The following is a 13,038-nucleotide window of genomic DNA, read 5'->3' as shown; positions in this document are numbered from 1 at the left end:
CTTATACTTAAACTGTGCCCCCTTGTTCTGGACTTCCCCAACATCGGGAACAATCATCCTGCATCTATCCTGTCCAACTCCTTAAGAAATTTGTAAGTTTCTATAAGATTCCCCCCTCAATCTTCTAAATTCTAGCGAGTACAAGCCGAGTCTATCCAATCTTTCTTCATATGAAAGTCCTGACATCCCAGGAATCAGTCTGGTGAACCTTCTCTGTACTCCCTCTACGGCAAGAATGTCTTTCCTCAGATTAGGAGACCAAAACTGTATGCAATACTCCAGGTGTGGTCTCACCAAGACCCTGTACAACTACAGTAGAACCTCCCTGCTCCTATACGCAAATCCTTTTGCTATGAATGCTAACATACCATTCGCTTTCTTCACTGCCTGCTGCACCTGCATGCCTACTTTTAATGACTGGTGTACCATGACACCCAGGTCTCGTTGCATCTCCCCTTTTCCTAATCGGCCACCATTCAGATAATATTAATGACAGAGTTTGGTAATTATAGCAATTAGTCCCAAATATAATTTAGGGATTGGACCTTATAGTACTAAACGATGCCCTTCAGTCAACATGTATCTGTGATGGCTCTGACTTTCCATGGAGTTTTGTGTCTTTCAAAAATGTATCCAAGTTTCGTTTAAAGTCGCAATGATACCAGCTTCAATTACTCCTTGTGGCAAGGCATTTAATATCCTATCTGTTGTGTATAAACAAATTTTGATCTCAGTGATGGACCTTTTGAAGTACTATGCACTCAAATTCATCTGTATCCCCTAAGTGTATAATGTCTGGTACATATTTTGTCTCAAATTATTCATAACCTGTGGCCCAAAATATTACTTTCGACATCGCTACAAGCTTACTAATTTTTCTGGCATTTACTGATCCCATAGTGTATTCACCACTATAATAGTGGAGCAGAACTGACATTGATGATAATTACAGCAATGCAGCACAGCCAAAGAGTGTCTGCTTGGGAAGATGTGTATCTATAATTCAGATCTCTTTTCAGAAAGGTTATGAGTATCCACGCTCAAATGTAATTTAAAAAAATCATGAACCTCAAGAGAATTGAAGGAAGATGCACCCAAAATACAACTAAAGGTGACAATATTCATTACAAAGTTTCTCAAAATTTGTTCTCAACTTTGTAGTGTTCTAGTTATTATGCAGTAGGAAATGTAAGTGCTTCAAGAGTTGCAAAGACTCAGTTGTGCTTCTGGCATTAGCAGCATGCAAATAGAATTTGAAACATATTCTCTGTGGGGGGGGGGGGGGGGAAAACAACAGATAATGTTTCAGGTCAGGACCTTTCTTCAGATTGGTCTGAAGAAGGGTCCTGACCGAAATCGGCGTCATTTATTTCCCTCCAAAGATGTTGCCTGCTGAGTTCCCCCAGCACTTTGTTTTTTGCTCCAGATCACACCATCTGATCTCCCTTGTGTGTCACTGTCAAATATTCTCTCTTACTGTTGTACAATGTTCCCGTTTGTCCAGCCTGGCTGTGTGCGTGTGCTGCAAGTAGGTTACAAAAGGGCCGCAGAATAGCCAAGTCAACTCATGTATTCTTCCCTCTGAGAGGAGGCAGCTCAACTCCACTCAGCATCTCTCTGGAAAGCTGTTCTTGTGATTAAAAACTGGCGCATCATCTGCATAATGAACTTCCCCAGTTCAGTGTCTGTTCACAAAAGCACTAGAACAGTAGGCTGCAAGTAATGTTTTTATTGTCATTGAGAAAAAAATAGTATCTTGATTGATAGTCTCCCGGCGAAGCTTAGTAACTGAATATGTCATGCCCGAGTGGAGTAGTGTACCTCTGGTACTGGGTCACTTGTAATGAGATGTTATTATTAAATCAATTATTCTGTTAATTGTCTTACAATTACTTGTATGTTTGATGTGAACATTATTCAAACGAGTATATCAACTGGGGCTTTGCAATATCTATGCTCTTGAATACCGAGAGTTATTCACATAAGAAACATTAATACAGATGTGCTCCTTTACATCTATGTTGATCAATTAACATCATGTCCCACTTTCAAAAACCAATCCTAGGTTTCCGTGTGTTTCATTGTTGATTGTTTGTGTGGATTGTTATAGATAATTATAATTATTAGCACACATATCCTTGCAATAAATTCACACATACATGAGCAATGGTTACTGCAGCAAGTGTCTCCTTTAAATGTTTAACTAATGTTAACGATCAAGCTCATAATAAGGCACATCCCTGAATCTTAATTTGGGTCTAAAATTTGCACTGGCAATGAAACATCGAGACTTCAGGATCAAGAGGTCTGAGACTTTTTAGTCTCTGCATCATACTCCCCTGCCCCCCACCCAGCCGCCCCCCATTTGCTGAAAAGGTGAAACAGCCCTTGGTGAAATTGGGTCCTTAAGCAACAGAAGGAAGCCAGTAGAGACTCTAGAGATCTGTCTTCAGCGTTGAGCTGTGGTTTGGGAAGAATCTTGTGATCAGGAGAGGTGAATATAGATTCAAAATAGAGGAGGTGTAATCATTCCTTACTGGACCATGAAAAGTATTCCTGATTTCACAAGGAACATTTAAACGGCTTGTTCTAGTCCCACTAAATTGGCTTGAGAGGGAAACTATTCAGTGACATTATTAAAGTTCAATCTGCTTTAAAAAAAAGATATGTGATTTCATTAGTTAGACAATGCCAGGGCAACCAGTCAATAGTTGGAAATAATGACACTCCCAGTTGTGTGGGTACTGCATGGAAACAACAAGTTTTGCACAGTAGAGGCATTTTGTCACCATGGGAATGATGTTGTTTGATAACTGTTTCTCTATGTAGCTGCACACCTACAAAGGTTAATTACAAAGGAACCTTGATCCTGTTTCTCAGAACCTTCTCATATCCATAATACTCTAAAGCTTCTGTTCATTAGACCATGCCTGTTCTGATATAAACTGTGCTCGGTAAGTTTTCAGATTTTAATGATAATCCTGGGACTATTACCAGGGATTTGAATGATGGATCCCAGCTAATCAGGGAAGCATGTTGTCTGCCCATGAAGCAATGCCAGTTTTTCTCAGCATTAAATCATTTAGTGATCATACCAGGTGGGAAAAAGGTAACGGTGTCCCTTAATCAAGAAAAGGACCCTTGGGACAATTTTCCCCCCCTGCCGCTCTAACTGACCTGCCTACTCTACCTGTTCTGACAGGTTCAGCAACATCACTTAGAGGTTCCTAGTCTGAAGAAGGGTCGTGACCCAAAACATCACTCATTCCTTCTCTCCAGCGATGCTACCTGTCCCGCTGAGTTAATCCATTTTATTGGGTCTATCTTTGGATTAAACCAGCATCGGCAGTTCCTTCCTACCCACTTAGATATCTTGGATAGACAGTCTCATACAGTAACTATCTTAGCTTAGCATTGAACCACATAAACATAATAACATTCATTCATTGCTTTTTAAAATATCTTTCATAATAATATCCTAATAGTTGTAAAATACTTGAAATGCAGTTAATTTGTAATTTTGTCAAGTATGATACCTTTCCAATTGTTTCCAGATGTTTCCAAATTGCCTTAAAATATCTCATGAGATCCCAGTGAGTTTATTTTTGCATGTTAATTCAGGAGCAATAGCTCAATGAAAAAATTTACCAGATGCTAAATCAGCAAATAATGTGCATCATTCAGTCACTTTCTCCCGCAACTTACTGCCATGTGCAAAGTAATGCCAAACCATTGCCTGCACTGGTTCTTCCTTTTGGGCTTGAGTTGTAGTTTCTTAAAATAAAGTTGTGTTCCCAGTGCATGCAGTTACTGTTTTGTTTATTGGAGGATCCCTGTGGCTTTTTAATATTTATAGGATTTGTATAACATTTATAGGATATGCCTCCACTCAGTAAAACATTATTTACAGTGAACACTTTTTATCAGGCACCAGATCATATTTTGCTTTTCCAGTCTTTAAGTAATGGATATCAAATTTATGATGGATGATATACTCCCAACATCACAGAGATTGTGGGAACATATTTAGAGATGGTGATGTGTTGAAAAATTCAACTTCTTTTGCGCTTTAAATGACAGTCTACATTTGCTTTAATGCTTCACAGTCTGAGCACACCCCAGCCCTTCAACAGCGCTATTCTTTGTGCTAGCTCTCATGCCATCAGTGTTTTAATTAGCACTATTATTGTTGCCGCCTGTCACATAAGCAAATCAAATTATAGCACGTTTTGTCAGTTTGGGAGAAGCGTTTTAAAATATCCATACTGTATTCTGAATTTCCCGAATCCTCTTTATTTACAATGCACACAGTGATATACATCATCACTATATCATTAATTTAAAAAAATTCAAGCATTTCATAATAATATCCCTCATTGTGCAACAGTTTTGTTATGGTGCATGAATTCGTTAAAGTCCCGTATGTGGGTGGTTATTTTTAATACAACTTGAGGATATTTTTATTAATACAATTTGAAAAGGTAGTTTATAGATTGTTGTGTCTCTATTTATGCAGTAAGAGTAATTTTATGTTATTATGCTCCCAGCGGGAGGGATGTTTGAATTAATTATGCTTACGGTTACAGCAAATGGTCACTGAATGGACACTGATCACGGCATACTAAGAATATGCACAAAAAGTGCGAGATATGTTCAGTGGTTCAGACAACATCCGTGGAAACCAAAAACAGGATAAACATTTCAAGTCAATGGCCCTTCATTGGAACAATAGATTTTGCCTTTCATAGGGCTCAAGGAGCTGTAGAGAAGGGCATTGTATTCCATCTTATTTCCTCTAGGTGCCATGTGTGGGAATGCAAAATGTTTTGGATTGTTTCAGTTGTCATGTTCCATTGTTAGTTAATTATTGGCATTGAATATCAATAACTGAAACACCATGTCAATCATTATTCTCATCTCGATGACTTACTGGGACCAATCCAAAATGAGAGCAGGTTACTTAGCAATGGGAATGTAAAGTGTCTCGTTTGATGGCGACATGATTCCATTTCAATAAACAATATAACGGATAGTAAAGTTAGAGACTAGCTGTGTGTTGTATAGAGCTTGTCATTTTCCTGATGTGAAGCAGATGTGCTGATGCCATAGAGGTATACGGGCATGTGTGGTGACAACCAATGCCTCGGTGCCTCGTCCAAGCTCTTTACCCACATGTGCTTGGCACTTGTCATCCAACAGCACTCATGCAGAACCAGGGCCTCATATCATACTTGAGGGCTGTGTCACCACTGTCCAACTGTAAAGTCTGGGTGTCCGCCTCGGCTATGGTCCGTTTAAGCACTGCATGTACCCACCACTGCCTTAACACATCCACTCCTCTGTACACTGCAAAATGCAACTCCCATCCCGGTTAACAAGATAGAAAGTACTCTAGTCACCATCCTACAAACCACTGGTCTCACAAACCACTCACCCTAGTTGACCCTCCTCTTCTTCAACTGACAAGGTGCCAACTATGAGCAATGGAAAAGTACACACCATCTCTTCCACTACCAAAAACTTGTTTTGTAATTGTGTTTTGCACTAATGCCTTGTTTTTTTTGTACAGTCTTTCTTTTCAGTGTCTAGTGAAATTTACTTGTAATTTATATATTGTTTTGTGTGTTGTCTTTGTCTACATGCCTGCGATGCTGTTGCTGCAAGATTTTTCTAGCATCTGTGCCTCAGCATTCTTGTACATATGACAATAAACTCGACGAGCTCCCCAATCTTCGGCATTCAACCCTCTCGCTCTAACTCATCTACCAACCTCCTACCACAACACCTCTGCCATCTGTATGAATTAACCCACACCCCTCCAATCCCAGACTGACACCTACCACTCCGATCTCAGCCAGATCCTCAGCCTTTCAAACTTTGACCATTCTCAACTCTTCCAAACTTTGACTGCCCCGAAACTTTCTAATCCCCAACTGCACACTACGTCACTTCCCTGTTTAATCCCTCCAATTCCAGAATGTTCATTGTCCTTTTCAATTTATGAATAACGATCATATATCTATTACTCAACATCACTACTCTTACCCCAACCTCCTCTCGGTTTCCTTTCCTTGAAACCCCTTACTTTTCCTAATGCAACTCGAAAGCCATCCCAGGCTTAACATAATATTCCTGAATTTCCAGCTACTTCTCTCTGTCACAAACTCTTCTTCTGTCCGCTATGTGGTGGGGAGAAAGGACGTGTCTTTGGGGAGGTGGGAAAAACAACAAAATATACAGCTCTAACACAACCTCTGTTCATATTCCTTCAGTTGCTGATTTTTGCCTGAGTGGGATATGGGTCCATTTAATTAAGGGCTGTCAGATTGAGAGCTTTTCATTATTTATCATGGTAAACTCATTCTAACTACATTGAATTCCTTAGTTAACAAATGTATATTGCCACAGAAACCTGCAAAACTGCAGTTAATGGGTTAATGCTGGGTGCAGCTCTGCTGAGAACTTTGTAACTGAGCCTTACTGACTATTGACCCAACCTGTAAAGACAAATACGGGAAGCCTATGACACTTTAGAAGTTTGCCTTAAAATTGGAATAGGAATTGTTGCATTTTGCCGTGCACTAAAACTAGCTGTGTGTAGCCCTGATGTCCATTTAGGCCCCTACAGGATATTGTGAAATGGTTTGAAAAGACCATAGGGGCAGTGTGAACCCAGAGACATGCACTGAACTGGAACTTGTGTGGCTCCTAACACGCTGATGAGCTGTGTTGGGAGCATCAGACATTAAAGGCACACTGCACATGGCAGTCAGGGATGCACTAGAATGCCTTGGGAGTGAGGTTCCAGATTTACACCATGTAATGGTATCGGAGGTTGAGCTAGGGGGGATGCTCTCATCTAGGAGCAGCAGGGGACCTAGCTGGTCATCCAAAAGGGAGTTGAGCAGGAGGTGGCCATGGCAATCTCCTCCAGCTGTGAGAATCCCCATTAAATGAAATAATGCGTAAATTTTCACAAAAAATGTGACACTGAGCTGTGGACCACCTGAAACAACTGTCGCAAGGATTGGATAAGGGATTAATGTATTGAGGTCCTATAATCAGTGATGGTGAACTTAAAAAATAATGTGATTTATTAAATGGCGCCTGGTCTCTTCCACTAGACTCTTGGTGTCCTACATTGTTGGTTACTGGTGGAAAGTGTTTTGCCATTTAGGTTGTTTTGGGGCCTGTTGAAGGTTCTTTATGAAAACAATCTCACTTTAAGAGAATTTCTTACATCCCATGTGGACTATGCCATGGACAAGTTGTTGGTGTCTTTTGTTCTGCTGCTCTGTTGGCCCCCAGACTCCCAGCACCAGATGCTTTCTGCAGGTGGATGGATTGTGCAACACGCAGAACTCATTCCTGAAGTCCCCACAGCTGCTGGGTGCCCCAGGCATAGGAGCGTAATTGTTGATAGACCAGTGGCATTTCTCACAGTGATGCTAGTTCTTCCAAAGCCCTCACCATATCAGCACGCAACTACTCTGATAGGAGGGCAAACAGCAAAGCTGTGGGTTCTTTAGGTGATATACAACCACCAAAATAATAAGAAAATAGAAACCTTCCTTGTTGATGGAAAGATCCAGGTTAATAAGGAGAGCCTCAATGGGCATCGTTCAGTTATTGACTGCCTGTATTCGTGGTACGCCCAGCAATGATGAAAAATTCCAGTATCCAAACTGCCCTCACTGAAACCAAAGTAGGTCAACTCATCTCCCAGTAAAGTGACTTCCCTGGTACAGTGATGAGGAACAAATTGGGTGCTCTTCTGTGACCAAATGGAAAGAGCATGTGGCAAGTAAGTTGAGACCTTGACCTTCACTGAGAAAGCATTCCAGGAAGCAGAGTTATGCGAATGCCCTTCCTGGCAATCACTGAAGACAGCCTTGGATAAATTGAGCCAATGGTGCACAATGACGCTTCCAATAATGGAGTGCTGCAGCAATGGCTCCACTGAGGTGCACCTTGTATGCATATCTCTGTGACTGAGAAACTGTATTCTCACTGGACACATGCTTGAGCTACTTGCACTCAATAAAGGTATCTGGTTGTATCCAGATTTCACAGTGAATGTCTCTTCAAATAAGAAGGTATACAACAAACTGGCATGATGTCCAGCTCCAACACTGTGACGGCCACAGCTTGCAATGTCAGTTTGAACTTGCATTGATAAAGCCAGACATGAATGTTGCACAAATAATAATGTCGTCAGGAAACAGAAGAAACTGCAGATGCTTCAATCTTAAACTAAAACTAAACTGCTGATGGATCAGGCAGCACATAGGCAAACTGTTGAGCTGGGAACCCAACGGATGAGGCAGCTTCTGTGGAGAGAAATGGACAAACAAGGTTTTGTCTGTCCAGTTCACTCCACAAACACTCCTTGATCTGCTGACTTCCTCCAGCAGTTTGTTCTTTGCCTAATAATATCATCAGATTTCCAACTGATGCTGCAAAAGCATTGTGTACCATTGCTTACAATGTCATTTCCTGATCGACATTCCCAGTGACTGTCATTTCACCCAAAAATAATTTCTGAGAGTGATGGATGAAGGGACTTTGAGTATTTTAAGTTGATGTAGACAGATTCTTGATAAGCAACATGATGCAGAGGTACATAGGATAGATAGGAATGAGATGTTGAAGTTGAAAAAACATTTTAAAAAGAGATTAATGTGGGATTAGTGTAGATGGATGGTTGATTGTGGGTGCAGATTCAGTGGGCCGCAGGGCCTATTTCTGTGCTCTATTTCTATGATCATATAGTCAGATCAGCCATTATTTTATAAATTAACAAAGAAAACTTGAGGAGCCAAGTGACCTATTTCTCCTCCAAAATCATATATTTGAATGGTTGCATGCTGCTGCAATCTCCAGGTTAACTCAATTTTTCACAATTCATGCATGAAACATGTATTAATTGGTCCAATTTCTCAATCATTATGTTTAAATTGCCTTAATAAAATAGCTGTGATCTATTGACAATCATCCTTGTTAGAGAAATATGACCCTGTTATTTTTTTATTATGTTTTTACTTTTTTAATTTTTAATTTTGATTTTTATTATATTTAAAAGATGGCAGGTGCAGATAAGTAAAATGCCAACTTGAAAAATATATCTTGCTCTCTTTATGTATCTAATTCACCAGGTTGCAAGTCAAACTAGGGCCAGCTTGCGTCTTGCAAAAATCCGGGTACTTTAAATGTCAGAACCCAGTAATTAATGAGTATCAGTGGGCGGTGGGCTTGATCTCATTCCCTCAAGCTACGCTGAAGATCCTTCCAGGACTCCTCACACCCATCTGAGCCAGGATCCCATTGAGCAGTTTTATCTGAAATCAGTTCTCTCTTCCATCTGGCCAAGCCTGATGAAAACCCTAATAATTGAGGTCCTTGGACAAGATGATAATATCACTGGCATTACAAGCTTTTCCACTTCACACAAACATTATTAAAAGTGCAAAACTGAACAATGCATGGGTCATTGTATTTTCAGTAGAATTGTAGTATATGACAAAACAAATTGGAAAGAACAGCATTGGGAGATAACATGTGATTGGCCAGAGCGATACACTCAGATAAATGTGTAGGCAGACACAAAATGCTGGAGTAACTCAGTCGGACAGCTGAAGAAGGGTCTCGACCTGAAATGTCACCCATTCCTTCTTTCCAGAGATACTGCCTGTCCCGCCAAGTCACCCCAGTACTTTGTGTCTACCTTTGATTTAAACCAGCATCTGCAGTTCTTTCCTACACAAGATAAATGTGTAAATGTTTTCTAAGTAGTAATGTTTTATTATCTTCCTTCCACCCTTAGATCAGAATGAAGGTTTCACCTGCATGGAAGAATGCCGGATCTTAGGCCACTCAGACAGATGTTGGATGCCAAGAGTTGCAGGATCAAGCCGTGCCAAGTCTCCTGACCATGGCAGAAATGTTATTGCATTGTCCATAGAGGCCACCAACGTGGACTCTGAACCCTATGAGAATGGCTGTTCAAAGAGAACTTTTGCAACTTTTGGAAAAGACCCCAGAGATCGTACAGTCGAGAATGATAAAACAGATTTGAAAGGAAAGAGGACATTTGATCTACCTGTCTGTAGCCCAAAACTGAATGGCTCAGTCTCCAGCAGTCAGGAAACAAGCAACGGTATTGACATTTCAAGTCCTGCCAGCACACCCGTGCATTTAAGCAGCCCCTCTTCTAATAGGCCTCCAGCCACATATTCTGCGATGCACTGCCCAGCAGCACACAACCTCAACCAACCTGCCAGTCAGGCCTCCTCACATCCATCTGAGTCAGGATCGCAGGAAGCCGACTCTGACCATGTCCGAGACATCAACCATCTTGTGCACGATTGCCAAGAGACGAGCTTGGCGGGAGTTAAACGAATACAAGACATTGTGCTGTGAACAATGGATACCACCCGCAATACAGATAAATATTAGCACCGTGACAGTTTGTAATTTGCCTTCCTTTGGTTTTGTGTATGGCTGTATTTAACTGCTTTTTCCTAAGTGTACTTTCTTACATTAAATTTTATGATAAGGAAATGATTTTTTTTTGTTCTATAGGCATAGAGGGACAATTCTCAGCAGTGAGTTCCCATGTAGTCCAAAATTGCATTAGTCCAAACTGGTTCACTTTGGAACAATTTACATTCATCAAAATGTGTTCATTTCAGATGCTTTCGGGCTGTGACAGCCAGAATAGATGATAGTAGCTCCATCTGCAGCAGGGGGAGGTAGTGAAGCAGACCAAAAGCTAAAAGTTCAAAGATCAAGGATGCAAACAGAATTTAGGTTTGCCCATCTTCAGTATGTATCCAAAACACTGGGAGCTCAAGTCCCAAAATAATAGGATTTATACTGAAGGTGCTTTATGATCCTCATGGTATGGGTACTCTCCTGCAGTCTTCCTGAAAAAAAGGGTGACAGTCATGGTGTACCTCACGTAAGCAAAGTGGACATGTCTGAACCACTGAATAACACTTAATCCATCCCCAGCCCTGTGACGTAACCCAAAGGTCTGAGACTAACTGTTCTGTAACAGAACGATTTATCTTCTAATTAGAGGGATACCCTCTAACTAGCAGTGCAAGGCACATTTATAGAACTGGCTGCAGAATTCAGGAATGGTCTGTTCCTTTAAGCCAGTTGTACATTAGATAACTATCTTGCAACACAGCTAGCCATAGGTTATGTTAATTATATAAGGGAAATGCTGAGACATTATAGCATTTTCACTTTATCAATAAGGTTTTCTTATCAATATAGTAATAAATGTAGAGTGTTTAATATTAGGTATTCTTGAAAGCAGACTGTACCCAACTCCTGTGAAACAGCCTACCCAATGCTGTTGTGCCATCACATTGCTGAGCTTCTTTATTTATGTAGGATGTGCCATTGTACTAGTTTCATGCTTGAACATCCTTCATAAACTTAAAGCAGGAACAGAATGTTAATGATAAAATAGTTATTGAAGTGGAATTGATATTTTAAAGATGAGCCATGCATTATTTAAATGCCATAAAGTCCTTTCAAATATTTATTAAATGTAACAAATTAGCCAATGCCGGCAATATCTTGTCATCACAAAAGTGATTCCAATCAATAAAATACCTTCAGGCAGGGGATCCTTCAGAATATTCGGTGCGTTTGGAGGAAATAGGTGTTAATCTTAATTTCTCTTTTACCTTTTCTTGAATGTTATTTTGGTTGGGGTAAGGGGTTTAATTTCCACTCAGTGAAAGAGTACGCTCCCACAAAATCACAACAAATCAACATCAGTTCATTGACTATCACGTACATTGTTCATGTGCATGTATCATGAAGTTCTTGCAAGTGACAGTAAATTATGGCTCTTTCATGAATTAATGCCTTGGTGCAATGAGTTTTGCGGGGTCAACTTCAGATGACTTTTCTAGGGTAGGCACCTTGCTATAATGATCTGCCCAGATTAATGAAGTCGGCTATTTTGAATCAAGAAGATCACGACAGCAACAGGCTGCGTCTTTGCATTGTATGGCTTTACATAAACTGATTTGTGACCTGGGATGTACAGTTGACAAGTTTGTGTTGGAATGGGGCTGACGCAGTAAGAGGAAATTTATAAATAACAGGATTATAGAACTGACAACAGCCATGCCTCAATTTGTGCCTATCAATAATAATCTTTGTTAAATCTTCAGAACCAAACTGCAGTTTTTTCCCTTAATGATGCCACTGTTGAACTCTCAACTGTCATTGTGTTAATATTTGTAAATTTGATCGTAATTTTTTTTCAGGGTGGCCGCATATCGCTAGTGTGTTTAATTAAGGTGTTCTGCAAGAGCGGTTCCCAAATTTGAGATCAGTTCAAATTCTGGAATATGTTCTAGGACGTAGCAGAAAAATGTACAGAGACAAAAGCAGCTCCTGAACACCACGCTGGTTGCTGCCGTGTAATTACGCCCAACTCCCAGTAGAGATGGACAGTCAAAAATCTGCTTTCAAGTTTGTACAAGTTTCCTCAGTCCAAAGGCAGGTCACAGGTTCCCAGCAACCATCGCCAGGATACATCAAATGGAGATATTCACACTGCCTTTAGAGTGCAGTGAACTGCTGAGCCAACTTGGCCTTTAAAAGCAGGCCCAACATATCCTGCAACTGACTGCAATGGTAACAGTGTAAATTATTTCCAACACTCAAGACTGAATGCCTGCAGAAATGTGACAGTGGCAATGGAAACCCATGACTTGGGAAAAAGAGAACCTTCCAGGCACAATAAGCTTGCCAGCTGAGGAATCATAAATCAACACGGATCAGAGTGAAGGGGAGGAGTTGACTGTGGAATAAATACCTGCCCAGAAGATATTATGTGACTTCATGGTGTTCAATTGCAAAAAAATGAAGGTGGAAAAATGGGAAGTGAGGAAGGAGAAACTGAATGTTGTAAGTGTTCTGCAATCCTGCACTGCTTGCAAAACTCTTTATAAATATAACTCTTGAATATATTTTGTGGTTTAGCTAGTTTTTTTTAATGTTCTTTTA

At 40.4% G+C, this 13,038-nt stretch overlaps 1 protein-coding gene across 2 annotated transcripts in view; it reads left to right on the top strand.

Annotated features, from left to right (window-relative positions):
* The window catches only part of pcdh19 (protocadherin 19), a 158,334-nt gene extending 147,774 nt beyond the window's left edge, over nt 1-10,560 (top strand). For both annotated transcript variants that reach the window (XM_055643901.1, XM_055643900.1), the window contains exon 4: nt 9,824-10,560. In XM_055643901.1, coding sequence (XP_055499876.1) covers nt 9,824-10,419 — 596 coding nt within the window. In that variant the 3' untranslated portion in view covers nt 10,420-10,560. The remainder of the gene's footprint in view (nt 1-9,823) is intronic.
* Nucleotides 10,561-13,038: the final 2,478 nt, after the last annotated feature.

Source organism: Leucoraja erinacea, chromosome 12, assembly GCF_028641065.1.
Source record: "Leucoraja erinacea ecotype New England chromosome 12, Leri_hhj_1, whole genome shotgun sequence".
Classification (NCBI taxonomy): domain Eukaryota; kingdom Metazoa; phylum Chordata; class Chondrichthyes; order Rajiformes; family Rajidae; genus Leucoraja; species Leucoraja erinaceus.
This window is presented reverse-complemented; position numbering and strand designations above follow the sequence as displayed.